This window comes from Ranitomeya imitator, chromosome 9 (assembly GCF_032444005.1).
Source record: "Ranitomeya imitator isolate aRanImi1 chromosome 9, aRanImi1.pri, whole genome shotgun sequence".
Lineage (NCBI taxonomy): Eukaryota > Metazoa > Chordata > Amphibia > Anura > Dendrobatidae > Ranitomeya > Ranitomeya imitator.
The window spans coordinates 123331997-123348896 of record NC_091290.1 but is presented as its reverse complement, the minus strand read 5'-3'; the positions used below and the strand labels follow the sequence as shown (position 1 = coordinate 123348896).

Sequence of the window (16900 nt, the reverse complement as noted above, 5' to 3'; positions counted from 1 at the left end):
GCGATCCTCCCGGTACATTGATGGAGTATACTGTAGGCTGATACGTACCCGACATATAAGTATTGATGCTCTTTATTCGGCTTCTTGACCCATGAGTGACATTACGACAATCCAGATAGAGCAACTTTTAGGACAAAACATCCGCCCTGTGCCTCAATGTCATGAACCCAGGTACTCAAGATAGTGGTGCCCGTCTCAAGATATTTGAAAAAAAGTCAAAGACCTTAATTCAATGGCTCTGTCGAGGGCACATTTGAATCTTGCTTTTCCGCATGAACATGTACTTCTCCTGTGCTTGTAGATTTTATCATCCTATTAAAGGGGTATGCCGTCGCTTTAGGATTGATTTAAGGTGGGGCTAACCTCTCACACCCTTACCATCTTAATAATTAATTTGCCCTACACAGCACAACTCATATCCACAAAGTTGTGCCAGAAGCCAAAACGTTTGCCCAACTCCGCTCGGTGGTTCCTGCACAAAGAGGGGCTCAAAAAAAGGCTGTGCAGGGACCTCAGCGCTGCCGCCCCTTCAATCGCAAAATCATAAGTAGTTCGGACACCCAGGATCATAAAGTGACGGCATACGCATTTAAGAGAATAAATAATTGAGACTCAGAGAACATGGTAGTCAAAATTAACTGCATCGCATGTGAAAAATTCAACATAGGATGCACTACACGTAAATTAATATCCTACTTCCATAAACATTACAATGATATACTCAATGCAAATAAGACCAGTGGAAACGTTTCGCCTATTGCAGAGCAGTTTATTGTGAAGCAACATAGTGACATGTCTTCTTTGCAAGTTTTAGGTAGAGAAAAACTACTTCCACATACAAGAGGCGGAGATATTAAACGCAAAAAATTAACAAAAGAAGCGTGTTGGATCTTTAATCTGGAGTCAAGAAGACCTAACGGTTTTAAGCTAAAGAGACAAACCGTGAATCGCTAGTGACTGTTTTTAGACACCTGTCGCTTAAGAAATGTATTCGTTGATGTAACTTTGTCGTGTGATTTGTTCCTACTGTTTTTGACATTGGCACTTTTGGAGTATTTTAGTAAATCCTTTTGATAAAGAATGCAAAGTGAGCGTTAGAAACGCGCCTTGCTCCCTGTGCCCTGTCTATGCAACCGTTGGAATTTTTGGACATTTTTAATGGACTTAAAATAAAGAAATAAATATTTTACAAGATACCGGAGCAACAATTTTTTTTTGGTCCGGGAGTAGCAGTAAATGAACCTATGATGGGGTCATCACGCAAAAGCATCTATCGCCTTTTACTTGTAGGGGTGTTCAGAATATTCCTGAGCAAGCATAGCTTTTACTCAAACTGTACAGCATAGATATTATGAGGATACTGTAGACCCATATTATATTGGAACAGGAGGTTCAAAGATGAGGTCAGAGTTGGCCTCTGAGATTTTGAGGAACGTAAATACCCCTAGATCGCATAAGACAACGCTAATATAATAAATGGCACATGTTAGAGAGATGGCCGTGATTATAGATTCACCGTTAGATGCCACCCCCGAGCTTCTAGTCCCACCCCCGCCTAACCAGGTCACTTACTACATGTACTATTTGATCACAATTCGCCACATTTCAATATTAGAACCTCCATAGAGCCAAATCCTCGACATAAATTAGTATCGGCCTCCTATCGACATGATATTGACAGAATCACTCTAATGAAGTCACAAACAATTTACCGGTTGGTTAAGAATTGGTTTTCCGCACGTTCCGTGGTATTTACAACTCAACTTCTTTCCTATCGTAGATACGTGAAGGTGGGTGACGAGTCCATTGGCCATTTTCTTCTGTGCTGAATTTGTTAGCATTAATTCTTTTCAGCGCTGAGACCTTGTCACGTGACGGACTGACACGACACAAACCGGCTGACATTTTAAAGTCATCGTGAAGTGATTAAAGGGCTCTCTGCTTTAGCAGCACCTGCAAAAGTTTCAGTTACTAGCCACGGCGCAGAATGCTGCACTAATTAGGTGCCTGACAACCCCTCCAAATGGCTGTCGCCGTGTCTGACCTGGAAGAAGGATGATGAGGAAACAATTAAAACTTGGATATTACACTGTCAAAATAGCTAAAAGAAAAAAATGTCACTCGAGGTTCAGATGGTATTGAAAGCCCCCACCACCACCCACCTGCTCCTCTCCTGAAAGGTGAGAATACATATGCTAGGTTCTGGGTAATCCACATTGGCAGGCGTTACGTTCACGTCATGTACCGACTAATAGTTCTCATTACGGCTCCATTCCTGTCCATAATACGGCACAGTGTGTCAATATTGTAATACCGCCATTCTGTGGAGGGATAGTTTCTACCAGAGAACGTGTTGGGAAACGTCTAGATACCTGTAATACAAGCAAAAGTAGGTCAGTTTTTTGTTTGATTTTATTCCCGCCGCTCCCCTGATTATTCTGGTTTTTGTTTTTTGCAATCCACCATATATTTAAGTTCGGAAAATTGGTAATCTTGTGCCAATTTTCCTAAGAGGTGGTGCTTACAAAATTCTTCAGGGGCGTAGCTTTAGGCTGATTTAGATTATTATCCTGTGAGCCACGCCACTTAGTAAAGTCCAGAATAATTAGCGGAACAGCTGTATGGCTGATTTAAAATAAAGAGCCAGCAGGACTAAAGAATAACTACAAAAACTGGGAACTTTTGATGACAGGATGCCTTTAACAAAGTGTTCTTATCTATTCTTATCATATCCTATACTGATAGAAATACAAATGTGAGTTTTCTAATTGACCAATACTTGTCGTAAAAACAAAGACGACCAACACGGATGAAACATTAAAAAAAAATTTAAGACTTTGTTACATCCAGCCTCGGACACCACAGTAGGTGAAAGATATCTTCTGCCCCACCCCCTCGAAGCCTGCAATAGGTGAAAGACAGCTTCTGGCCCACCCCCTTGGAGCCTGCAATAGGTGAAACACAGCTTCTGCCCCACCCCCTCGGAGCCTGCAATAGGTGAAAGACAACTTCTGCCCCACCCCCTCGGAGCCTGCAATAGGTGAAAGACAGCTTCTGCCCCACCCCCTCGGAGCCTGCAATAGGTGAAAGACAACTTCTGCCCCACCACCTCGGAGCCTGCAATAGGTGAAAGACAGCTTCTGCCCCACCCCCTCGGAGCCTGCAATAGGTGAAAGACAACTTCTGCCCCACCACCTCGGAGCCTGCAATAGGTGAAAGACAGCTTCTGCCCCACCCCCTCGGAGCCTGCAATAGGTAAAAGACAGCTTTTGCCCCACCCCCTCGGAGCCGGCAATAGGTGAAAGACAGCTTCTGCCCCACCCCCTCGGATTCCACTGCTTTTTAAAGATCATTTCTTGCCCTGTAAGGCTGTATCCTAAGACCCCCCACTAATTCCAAAAAAAATGCTCAGAACCAAGCTGCTCAGCTGGCAGAGTGCAGAATTTCCACCTGAGTGTTGTATGTGTAGTGTCTCGTAGGTCTTCTATTGAGTTCATACACCACGGAACCGGGATCCCCCCACTCATCTGCAGGATAAGGAAAGGTAAACCTTTTTTAAAAAAAATATTCTTTTAGTTTAAATTAGTTTTTCAAGATTTCTTCTAGCCCCATAATACTTTCAAGTGCAGGAACCAGTGTAAGATAAAACCGCTATCCAGCAACATGCCTCACCTCCATGGCGCTTCTTTGTCATTGTGCGGCCTCAGGGTACAGCAGAGGAACTGCAGCGCCATATACTGTTAGTAACTCTTCGGCTCCCTTCATACTCTGCGACTGGATGCGATTTCAGAGACTTTTGTAAATAAAGGAGGAAACCGGGAAAATAACACTTTGGGGGTTAGAATTAGCATCAGAACCAGCCGCTATAAACTAATTCGCTATCGATATGGAGAAAACGTTTCTGGTAAGATTTAAGGGGGAACCTGTCACACTGAACATGTCAGTAACATGTTATAGAGCAGAAGGAGCTAAACAGATTGATATATAGCTTTGTGGTGAAAGATTCAGTAGAACTTGTAGTTTAGTCATTCTATTCTTTACAGTCCAGTGGGCGGTCCTACCCATTGATTGACAGCCTTCTCTTTTTAGGTGCATATTTATAGAGAGAGATTAAAATACAAGTTAGACACAAGCTTTTTAGATCAACTGCTCAGTTTCTCCTACTCTGTCACTTACTGCCAATAGATTGCCAAAAGTTCCCTTTAACCCCTTATTGACATGTTACATACCCCTACATCTGAGCTGATCAGGCTCCACACATGGTGGGTGCCGGCTAAAGTTAGATTGATGCTGTCTAACCCTATTAAATGACTGTTAATTTCATAGAGGTGCATTAAAGGTACCTTATCTGAATTGGTGCTCAGGTTCAGGTATGACACAATTGCGGGACACAGATTGAATGCTGAGCAAGTTTCCATCTTGGTACTCCTGTGTATCTAAGCCTCAAGCTGGGCTTCATAAGAGACCAATGTTTTCAATACTTACTCCGAGCCCAGGTTCAAACCCCCTAAAAGGCCGAAAGAAGAATAAAAAAATATATATATTATAAATATACATGTATATATATCTACTATATAATTGGCTAAGGGTCACTTCCGTTTTTCTGTCTTTCCTTCTTCCTGTCACGGATATTCATTGGTCGCGGATTCTGTCCGTCGTGGAAATCAAAGTCGCTAATTGGTCGCGACAAAACAGACATCACAAATCAGCGACGTCCACAGTCAAGAAGAAAATGGCCGCTCCTTCCTCCCCGTGGTCAGTGCCCGGCGCCCGCATACTCCCCTCCAGTCACCGCTCACACAGGGTTAATGCCGGCGGTAACGGACCGCGTTATGCCGCGGGTAACGCACTCTGTAACTGCTGCTATTAACCCTGTGTGTCACCAACTTTTTACTATTGATGCTGCCTATGCGGCATCAATAGTAAAAAGATCTAATGTTAAAAAAACAAAAAATACCTGCTATACTCACCCTCCGTTGTTTGACAATGCGCTCGCTACTGCCGCCATCTTCTGTTCCTGGCGATGCATTGCGAAATTACCCAAAACACTTAGTGGTTTCGCAAGACCACTAAGTCATCTGGGTAATTTCGCAATGCATCCTGGGAACGGAAGATGGCGGCAGACGCGAGCGTATCGCTGGAGCTTCGCTAGATCCCAGGGGTGAGTATATAACTATTTTTGAGTTGAATTATTTTGTTAACAGGGATATGGTGCCCACACTGCTGTATACTATGTGGGCTGTGTTAGATACCGCGTGGCTGCTATATACTACATGGGCAGTGTTATATACTATGTGGGCTGTGCTATATATTACGTGCCCACTGTTATATATTGCGTGACCTGTATTAACACATCGGCTAGTCTATAATATGTATGTATGTATATAGCAGCCACATAGTATATAGCATAGGTCACATAGTATTTGTCTGCTAGATACTACATGGCTCCTATATACTACGTGGCCTGTGCTATATACTATGTGGCTGCTATATACATACATACATGCATACATATTCTAGAATACCCGATGCATTAGAGTCAGGCCACCATCTAGTATATATATATATATATATATATATATATATATACACACACACATAAAATATATAGATCTAGATATGTATAAAAATAAAGGGTTCAATCAACACGCTATTCACAGTTTAAAAAGAAAGACGACAAAACAAATTGGAGCAGATTTGGTATTGCCTTTTTTATAACAGTCTAATCAACAACAACAAAAATTGCTCTTCTTTGCATTTGCCACGTTTCCATCAAAAAATTCAAAAAAAAGTATCAAAAAGTCTTACTGTATGTACTCCAAAATGGTAACAGGAAAAATATCAACTCGCTCTAAAAAATTAAAAACCAGCTTCAAGGAAAATTAAAGAAATATATATAGTTTGCACTAAAATGGTGACAGAAAAAAATCATGTTTACATTTAATTTTTTAGACATTTCAGATTAAAAAAAAAAAAAAAAACATTCAAAAAAATAACACAAAAATCTGGTCAAGTTTGGTATTGCTGTAATTTTACTCACTGGGAGAATCATGTTGTTAGGTCTTTTGAACCATTTCATCAAAGCCATACAAACAACAAAGAATGGCAGAATTACGTTTTGTGGGGGGAGGAGAGGGGGGGGGGGTGCTGGTTTCACAATTTTCCTGCACTGGAAATTTGTTATTTTGCCAGTACATTGAATAATGTCATTCAAAACTACAACCTCTTTTGGCAAAAACAAGCCCTCGTACGGCTAGGAACAATGGAAATGAGTTATGGCTCTAGAGGAGTATAAAAGGAAGCGCCCAAATTTACCTATATCGGTGGTCTACGATCGATTGCTGCCAGGGCATGCTGGGGATTGTAGGTTCCTGCCGGCTAGGGAGCCATTGACCTGTTAGGAAAATACAGATGGATAAGTCAGAAATCTTTTTACGTTTTAACACAAATTCCTCGATGGGATGCAGACGTTGGGCGGCCATTTTCGCCCTGAATCGAGGGGTGAGAAATTTAGTAGAATTTCATATTATCTGTAGGAAGATGGATTGGGACTAAAAATAAAACTCATAAAACTCGGGGCTTAGAATTTAGGGCCGTACCTTATGTTACTACATAGTCCGAACGACAAGGGAAGGGGCGGCCGGACCTCCCAATCACCCCCCCTTTCCCCCCTCCCTTACAGTAGCGCATACCTGCCAAAATATTTCCTGGTAATTCGCTAATTAACTTACTGGCAAAAATGTGAATAAAACCACAGCTAAATCTATAATGTTTCCCCTTCGTTTCTTTAATATAGTCATGACGGCTGCCAGAGAAATGTTGTTGTTAGAATTTTCGACCACCGGAGACCGGTGGGCATTGCCCTGACCCGGCGTAACTCTTACGATGCCGATTTGGTGGCAGGGCAATGGTTAAATTTTCAGGGACTTCCTTGCAGTATGTGGAAGGCTGGGGAGACGGAGATCTCTTTAAACGCTTATGTTCCCAGCAGCGTTTGCCAGCGTGAAATACTCCTGACCAGAAATGTATGGACGCTGTTGGCCGGCGGCCCAATTGCACTTTCCGTGATGGGCTTAATTGGAGTGCCTGGGTTAATTCTGAGCCATATTTTTTTATATCAGATGTGTCAGACTATATTGCTCCTCGGCATTAGCCGGCCGCGATTCTGAAGAGGCAGAGTCCATCCTTCAGAGGAATGATGTTAAACATAATACCTTTAAATAAAGAGCCTTCAATTGATTTCTGGAAAGGGAGGAGAGAAGATCTATACAAATGGCCAAATGACTGCAGAGATAGAAAAGGCAGGAACGGTGGAGTTGTGCTTTTCATCTGCAGATGTGATGGCGACGTACAATATCTCGTAGGTGCTCGACGTGTATGGATGCCTGAAGTGGACGTACCGTTGGTACACCACAAGAGGATAAGAAGTAAGGGAAACCCTTTCCATGTCCAAAACAGGGGGAATTGTGCATAATGATGAGCTATTGGACTGGTAAGGTCCTCTACTCTTACTTCACAAGGGTCCTTTTCTACCTGTGTCCACCAGAGGCACTGATTTCACACTTGTCTACTCATTGAAAAAGGTCTCAGAGAATGGGGAAACCTCCCGAACAATTTGGCATTACACCATAGCGGCCAGGAGATTTGCCATGTCACTCCATCATTAGCTCAGAAGTCTAATGAAGGGAGCGTGATATTGAGCAAAATTTTTGGGAAAAAATTGACTGGGCGCTCCATGTGCAATTCTTGTGGATCTCCTACACATCGGTCCTTAAAAGTTGTCACATGTGGTCACTAGTAATGAGCGAATATACTCCTTGCTCGGGTGGTCTCCGAATATTTATGACTGCTCGGAGATTTAGTTTTCATCACCTCAGCTGAATGATTTACGGCTACTAGCCAGCTTGAATACACGTGGGGATTCCCTAGCGATAAGGCAACCCCCACATGTACTCAGCCTGGCTAGTATCTGGAAAACATTCAGCTGCTGCAATGAAAACTAAATCTTCAAACACTAACAAACACTCGGAGACCACACGAGCGTGCTCGGGAAAACCCGAGCAACGAGTACACTCGCTCATCACTAATGGTCACATAAAAATAGAGAGATGTCACATTGCAGAGCCAAAACCATCACAAAAAAGGTCACCGTGTACAGGAAAGATAGCACCGTGCAGTATAACAGAGCCATAGCTGCTCACTGTCAGCAATGGATGCATGGGTGTCTCTCTTCCTTCATTCATTTCGGTCAATGTTCAAAATCTGAAGGTTCAGAATAAAGTGCAGGCTAAAACAATAATCCTTACTTCCATCATACATATGAGGTTCTTCATAAAAACTAACCTGTGTTGCCATGTGTTTCTCCATGGAAGCAGTAGAACAGCTAAATGATGAAAAGAATCAGATTTAAACTGAGACAAGGCCATTTGTCTACAGAGCTTACATTTTGACTGAAAAACAACTTAAAGAAGACCCATTCTCTGCTCAAAAACTCCAGCTAAGTACTTTGTAAAAATGCCTGAGCTCAACTGATTTTTTTTGGTTTCTGTTTCATGATGCATCATTCCATTGTAGAGATATTCGCATTTGTTGCTCTTGGAGCGCACTATCTGAAATCTCAAATTTAAAAATCGCCCAGTTGAATTTCAAAGTCTTCTCTGTGTACGTGAACTTGCACCACTCCCTCCAAGAAGTAGTGGTGAAAACACACTCCCTAAAGAAAATGCTGAAGAAATGCTCAGTTGGACTGATAGCAGAGATTTCACATACAGCACTCGAGAAACAACAAATGTGAATATGGCTGCCGGCACACTATCCGTATTTGGTCAGTATTTTACATCAGTATTTGTAAGGCAAAACCAGGAGAGGAACAAATAGAGGAAAGTATAATAAATGCAGAAGTGGTGCATATGTTTCTATTATACTTTCCTCTATTTGTTCCTCTCCTTGTTTTGGCTTACAAATACTCATGTAAAATACTGACCAAATACTGCTAGTGTGATGGCAGCCTATCTTTGCAATGGAGGAACGTATCGCCAAATGGAAAAGAGCTCCAGAAACAGAGGAGCTCAGGTATCTTTACAAGATATTTAGCTATATTTTTAGCCAGTGACAGGTCTTCCTTAGATCTTCAGTGAACTGTATATCACTGTATAAGGAAGCCTAATTATGGAAGGGGTGCCCAGTTTGTGTTTGCACTAGTGATAGATTTTGTATTGGATATCGCTAGCTTTAGAGTGACCCACCACCCTGGCGCTGAGAAGTAACTATACATTTTTCACATCCAATCTGCTAACTATTGGCGTTGCGCTGCCTCTTTATCTCAGGTGGCCCTTTTCGCCTGCTTCAAAAATAACCATCTCCGTGGCATGGGAAGCGCCTTGATTAGTCTAAACCACATTCCTGGTGCTGTGGGAAAGGCAGGTCTTCATATCTTAGACTTACCACTGCAATTCTTTGGCCACCACGCGAGCTAGGAAGAACAGAAGGCCAGTCTTGGAGAAGGAGGAAGCCAAAAACAAATGTAGGACACCAGGTAGGGTGACTACACTAGTTCCAAGGTGGGGGATCGCTTTAAGTTACACCTTTGTATTTTAGACCCAGATTTGTTTCCTCCAGAACAATTTATCGGGTGGACAGAGTTTTCGCCCACATTGGTCGTAAAGGGTAGTAAGAGATTTAGGGTTTTCTTGAGGGTCTGTTGAGAAATGGAGCTGCCGTAACGTTCCCTTTTCAAAATCCAATTCTAGGTCCAGAGTATATGTCTCTAACGTAGTGTCCTATTTGAGTCGACATTGATTTAGTCAACTGCATGGAAAAAATTATTCCAATGGTAATTGGAGACCAGTACAACCCAAACAATTCGAGAAATTATCAACAAGTGCAAGGGCTTCTTTCGAAAGTCTCTTTACGATAAAATTGTATTGCATGCACGGCTCATTTCTGAAAGCTCAGCAGAGCCGCTCATGCTAAGACCGCGCTGATGTTCGTCAATTCTGGATATAATTCACACAATACCGTTCAATTGATACATGTATCTTTTTCTCTTCTAGCAACAAGGAGCTGCCACATCTGTCTACTGCGCGGTCTCTCCAGACCTGGAAGGCCTTGGAGGGATGTACTTCAACAACTGCTGCCGATGCCTGCCTTCGCAGGAGGCCCAGAGAGAGGAGACGGCGGAGGCCTTGTGGGAGCTGAGCGAGAGGCTTATCCAAGAACGAGTTGGCAGCCGGTCCAAATAGCAGGGAGCCGCCGTTAGGAGCTAAACACACAGAGTGTGTGCGCGTTAGGAACCTGCCAGCTTTGGAAGCTTTCCAACCCTATCATCAAGAGGGTTTCTATATACCTCTGATACAGATTAACTAGTGTTAAATGGAATAATAGCAGTCACAACGTAGTGAAAAATGTGAAGTACTAGTGGGAAATGGGGAATTCTGCAGGGTTGAAGGGACAATATCTCTTCCTTGTGGGTAGTTTAGCTGAATTCCTTTGTCTGATCTTGATTTCTTCCTAATATTAAGATAAGGTCCGATCATAAACGATGGAAGCTCCTCCACAAAACATCCATCTGGGTCTGGAAAATGTTAAACTTATTACAATTTGTTATCATCTAGTATGGACTCGCTCTTATTTCATTTGTCAAATATTTACTAATCGGCCTAAAAGCTAATGCCGGGGTCACACTTGCGAGTGCAATGCGAGAAACTCACACGTGTCTCTCGACTCAATACCCGTCACTGCCGCCGGCACCCGGGACCGGAGCATGCGGCTGCATGTATTTCTGTGCAGCTGAACTCTCTGGTCCCAAGTGCCGGGTATTGAGGCGAGTGTCTCACATTGCACTCGCAAGTGTGACTCCGGCCAAACGGGCAGAGAGTTGCTAAATACCCACCTGCACTATCCGACACAGCTCGTGCCAGGAATTCAGCTTCTCCGTGTCAACAGAGCAGCTCTTCTTTTTCAGTTTGGTTTATTGGGCTTTACTGCTGACATGATGCCGAGTGACGTTTGGCTCCCCGCAGTTAGGCAGTGGGGAGCAGTCACGTCCCATCAACAGAGCAGAAGAGGAAGAGCTTCTCTGTTGACGTGATGTCTGCAGGAGTCGCTGATTTGTCCCAGTCACCTTTTAAAAGATTTTTTAGGGAGCGCCACAGCAGTGCTTCTGGGTAAAACATACAATGCTGCAATAATTATATCCCCTTTGATACTAAGAAAAAAAAAAATTATTCGATTATAAGTTAGTCCTTCATTCTCGCCAACACAAAATGTGTTTGGTTTTGCTTTTTTAAGGACTGTGCAGACCCATTGGATGAAAACCTAAATTGTATTTGACTCAATGTCAATACATTAAAGGGGTATTCTCACTTTTAGAAGTTAGACCCTATGGCCGGGATCACACATGTGAGAAATACGACCGAGTCTCGCATGTTAATACCCGGCATTGCCACCGTCACTCAGGAGCGGAGCGTGCGGCTGCATGTATTGCTATGCGGCCGCACGTTCCGCTCCTGAGTGCCGGCGGCAATGCCGGGTATTAACATACGAGACTCGGCCGTATTTCTCGCATGGGTGATCCCGGCCTATCTGCTGGATAGGGTATGACTTTCAGATTGTTGGGGGTCCGACTGGAGATAGCCAAGCGCTGCGCTCGCCTGGTCTTTCGCACTCACATAAAAATGTATGGATCGGCAAGGCGCATTATGGACCACCTCTCCATTCACACAGATCCCAGCGATCGGGAAGTTACCCCCAATCCTATGAATGGGGGATAACTTCAAAACTTGCAAATACCCCTTTACTAGGAGTGTGATGATGACTTCACACATCAAGCTACAATCCACATTTTGCCTTTATTCCTCACAAAAAGAAGCAGAAAGTTGATTGCAATGTTTGTACACATATCCGCACAAGACTAGGACTCGGCTTAGATACCGGAGATTGTCAATTTGCTTTCTTTGTCTGTACTTGTGATTTTTACACATGATTGATTCTAATAATAATGGGATTTAAATAAAATATGAGATTATTCTACTACGTCCGACTCATTTTTTTTTAGTCTATTTATACTTGATGAATTCATATGTTAACCTAGATATTGGTTCATCTGCTCTTTAAAAGGTTTGTTTCCAAAGTTTTCATTGCCCCCTACTGCAGGAACCATCGGCGAGGCCAAGAATGTAACAGTGATCGTGCGTGAGGATCCCCCTCCATTCATTGTCTATTGGACTGCTGTTAAGTACAAGACTTGTCTTTCCCAGTAGTCCCATAGTCAATGAATAAAGGGGAAAATTTTATATTAGACTTTCTCTTCATTCATCCATTTCGCTTTTTATGGGTTTCCAAAGATTGGACACCTAGATCAGTAAGTTGTTTCCTATCCTGCAGATAAAGAATAACTTTAAATCTTGGGGAAACTCTCAGAGGGTTCTGCTCATCCGATAGAGACAGCTAAATTACAGCCCTCTGCTACCGATATATCACAATTTTGGTGCAATATCCTTGTATCAAAGAGTAACTTTTTTTTGGAAAGAATTTTGTCCAGGTTGGAAAGTTTAAAAACTTTCAAAACAATATTTTTTGTAACAGAAATTAGAAATAAAGACAAATCCCATAATAAAATGAATATAAGTGGCTTCAAAACCCCTGGCTTTTCCCCAGTCTATTTTCCTGCCTTCAGCTGCATTGATATAGGAACATATTAACTTGGAGTACAGATGATGGCAGTGATGGGACGGCTCCCGTGTGTCACAAACTCTGGGGATAAGCACAACAATCAGAGGAGGAGAAAAGGGCTGACAAATCACTGCCATCAGCTGTACTCCTAATGAATATGCTGTAATATGAAGAAAAATGAAGGCAGGGGAAGAAAGTGGAGAAAAGCCGGGGTTTGGAAGCCACTTATATTAAAAATTATTTAAAACAAATTCCTTAATAAAGTGGCCTTACACTAAGCATAAACCAGAATATCAGCGTTCCGTGATAATTAATGGAAATAACTATAGACCCATCTTCATTGTAAAAGGGGGTGATTCTCGCTAAATACACCCATCATCTCTCTACATTGATTAATGTACGATCAGTGGAGGCTCAACTATTGGGACCCTCACTGATCCTCAAAACACAGAACATCGCTCAGTGTCAAAAACAATAATTGGTGCTGGGTTTACCAGCAGCGTCTCATGAACCTCCTTACATCACATGATAGGTTACCTGGAAAGCAAACCGGTCTCGGAAACCAACGCCTTCATCTCGAGAACCCTGGAAATGAAAAGTCCTTCATGGAGTTGAGCTGATCCCATGTCTTCTTGTATCTACTCAGTTCGTGCTCCTTGTACGAGTCTGACCAAAGTTACTTTAGATCTCCAGGCTTGGCGCTTGACCTCTGCAATGACAAATTAAAGAAGATTAGCTATAACGAACTCCAGTTAAGTAGTATGTTGGATGTTGGTTTGGGTATTGCTCTGCAATTTCAACCTAGCAGAACAAGACAGATCATACAGGTTGCAATACCATATGCAGCCCTTGGTCGGGAGTGGCGCTGTTTGCTTAGACACCAAATTTTTGTGTTTAAATACTTTAGGGATAGATGAAAAGGGTCCTAATGTATATAAACTCTCTAAAGAGGAGCTCACAATAAACAGGCAATATATATATATACAGCGGGTGAAATAAGTATTGAACATTTCACCAATTTTCTAAGTAAATAGATTTCTAAAGGTGCTATGGTCATAATATTCTCACCAGATGTCGGTAACAACCCATCCAATCTACACTGGCAAAGAAATCAAACCAGAGATGGCCATAAATTAAGTTATATGTAATAATGAGAAATCAGAAAGGGAAAATATTGAACACACTTACTGAAATTTATAAGTCTTTGTTGGTGATAAAGGTTTAAGATACCTCTTGTATGGAGAAACTAGTTGCAGGCATTGCTCAGATGTGATTTTGGCCCATTCTTCCACACAAACATTTTTCAAATCCTGAAGGATCTGAGGGCTCCTTCTATGAATTCTGAGATTGTTAGTTCATTCCATAAATTTTATATTGGATTCGAAAACCAATTGAGCGTTTCCTTGGCTGTGTGTTTGGGATCATTGTCTTTCGGAAAGGTCCACACTCGTTTCATTTCATCATCCTGGTGGATGGCAGCAGGTTTTTTTTCAAAAACATCTCGGTCCATTTTTCCACTAATGCTTCCTCAAATTATATGAAGTTTCACATTGCGGTATGATGAAAACCAGCCCCACACCGTGATGTTCCCACCTCCAAACTTCACTGTTAGTAGGGTGTTTTGGGGGGTAATATGCCGTGTCTTTGGCCCAGGGCCAGACTGGGACAAAAAAGCAGCCCTGCAACACAAACCTCACCAGTCCACATACTATAACACAACTCGCCCCCGATCAGTGAAATTTGCTATACTTTGCCGTGCACCTCTACACTCCTCTTAGAGAAGTTATTTGAATGGCACCGCAGTGCACATGACCGACCACAGCTCCATTTAGATGGTGCTCTACAGAGCTCTGCTTCTCGGGATCATGGGAGTCCCAGTAGTCGGACAACCAGCAACTATAAAGTTCTCAGAATAGGAGATTACTTGGAATAATCCATTTAAACAAGTTTTCAAATATTTAATTTTATTTTCCTATTTGAATATTGAAAACAATAAACCAGTAAAGATCGTCCCAAAGTTCAATGTCGCCTCAATGAAAATAAAAGAGAAGTGGTACTGAGCAGTATATATACAGGACAGGAGGAGTGGTACTGTGCAGTGTATATACACAGGACAGGAGGAGTGGTACTGTGCAGTGTATATACACAGGACAGGAGGAGTGGTACTGTGCAGTGTATATACACAGGACAGGAGGAGTGTACTGTGCAGTGTATATACACAGGACAGGAGGAGTGGTACTGTGCAGAGTATATACACAGGACAGGAGAAGTGTACTGTGCAGTGTATATACACAGGACAGGAGGAGTGGTACTGTGCAGTGTATATACACAGGACAGGAGGAGTGGTACTGTGCAGTGTATATGCACAGGAGGAGTGGTACTGTGCAGAGTATATACACAGGACAGGAGGAGTGGTACTGTGCAGCGTATATACACAGGACAGGAGGAGTGGTACTGTGCAGAGTATATACACAGGACAGGAGAAGTGGAACTGTGCAGTGTATATACACAGGACAGGAGGAGTGGTACTGTGCAGCGTATATACACAGGACAGGAGGAGTGGTACTGTGCAGAGTATATACACAGAACAGGAGGAGTGGTACTGTGCAGTGTATATACACAGGACAGGAGGAGTGTACTGTGCAGTGTATATATACAGGACAGGAGGAGTGGTACTGTGCAGAGTATATACACAGGACAGGAGAAGTGTACTGTGCAGTGTATATATACAGGACAGGAGGAGTGGTACTGTGCAGCGTATATACACAGGACAGGAGGAGTGGTACTGTGCAGAGTATATACACAGGACAGGAGGAGTGGTACTGTGCAGCGTATATACACAGGACAGGAGGAGTGGTACTGTGCAGCGTATATACACAGAACAGGAGGAGTGGTACTGTGCAGCGTATATACACAGAACAGGAGGAGTGGTACTGTGCAGTGTATATACACAGGACAGGAGGAGTGTACTGTGCAGTGTATATATACAGGACAGGAGGAGTGGTACTGTGCAGAGTATATACACAGGACAGGAGAAGTGTACTGTGCAGTGTATATATACAGGACAGGAGGAGTGGTACTGTGCAGCGTATATACACAGGACAGGAGGAGTGGTACTGTGCAGTGTATATGCACAGGAGGAGTGGTACTGTGCAGAGTATATACACAGGACAGGAGGAGTGGTACTGTGCAGCGTATATACACAGGACAGGAGGAGTGGTACTGTGCAGAGTATATACACAGGACAGGAGGAGTGGTACTGTGCAGCGTATATACACAGGACAGGAGGAGTGGTACTGTGCAGAGTATATACACAGGACAGGAGAAGTGGAACTGTGCAGTGTATATACACAGGACAGGAGGAGTGGTACTGTGCAGCGTATATACACAGGACAGGAGGAGTGGTACTGTGCAGCGTATATACACAGAACAGGAGGAGTGGTACTGTGCAGTGTATATACACAGGACAGGAGGAGTGGTACTGTGCAGAGTATATACACAGGACAGGAGGAGTGGTACTGTGCAGTGTATATACACAGGACAGGAGGAGTGGTACTGTGCAGCGTATATACACAGGACAGGAGGAGTGGTACTGTGCAGCATATATACACAGGACAGGAGGAGTGGTACTGTGCAGAGTATATACACAGGACAGGAGAAGTGTACTGTGCAGAGTATATACACAGGACAGGAGGAGTGGTACTGTGCAGTTTATATGCACAGGACAGGAGGAGTGGTACTGTGCAGTGTATATATACAGGACAGGAGGAGTGGTACTGTGCAGTGTATATATACAGGACAGGAGGAGTGGTACTGTGCAGTGTATATACACAGGACTGGAGGAGTGGTACTGTGCAGTGTATATACACAGGACAGGAGTAGTGGTACTGTCCAGTGTATATACAGGAGAAGTGGTACTGTGCAGTGTATATATACAGGACAGGAGGAGTGGCACTGTGCAGTGTATATACACAGGACAGGAAAAGAGGTACTGTGCAGTTCATATATACAGGACAGGAGTGGCGGCACTGTACAATATATATATATATATATATATATATATATATACAAAACAGGAGGAGTGGTATTGTGCACTGTGTATATATGCAGGACAGGAGAAGTGGTACTGTGCAGTGCATATATACAGGACAGGAGAAGTGGTACTGTGCAGTGTGTGCAGTGTATATATACAGCACAGGAGAAATGGTACTGTGCAGTGTATATATTC

The 16900-nt window shown here is 43.0% G+C and overlaps 1 protein-coding gene and 1 long non-coding RNA gene across 6 annotated transcripts in view; one reads left to right on the top strand and one right to left on the bottom strand.

Moving 5' to 3' along the window:
- WWOX (WW domain containing oxidoreductase) overlaps positions 1 to 12033 on the top strand; it is a 1078647-nt gene extending 1066614 nt beyond the window's left edge. For all 4 annotated transcript variants that reach the window (XM_069738841.1, XM_069738844.1, XM_069738840.1 and 1 more), the window contains exon 10: positions 10053 to 12033. In XM_069738841.1, coding sequence (XP_069594942.1) covers positions 10053 to 10241 — 189 coding nt within the window. In that variant the 3' untranslated portion in view covers positions 10242 to 12033. The remainder of the gene's footprint in view (positions 1 to 10052) is intronic.
- LOC138648874 (uncharacterized) lies at positions 557 to 13424 on the bottom strand. Of its 2 annotated transcripts, none has more exons than XR_011315210.1 (6): positions 13210 to 13424; positions 6316 to 6394; positions 3673 to 4507; positions 3451 to 3550; positions 2163 to 2372; positions 557 to 2044 (listed from the first exon to the last, which is right to left on the bottom strand). It is a non-coding gene; the product is annotated as an uncharacterized lncRNA (long non-coding RNA). The 2 variants fall into 2 exon arrangements; XR_011315209.1 differs by having other exon boundaries at positions 3451 to 3527.
- Positions 13425 to 16900: the final 3476 nt, after the last annotated feature.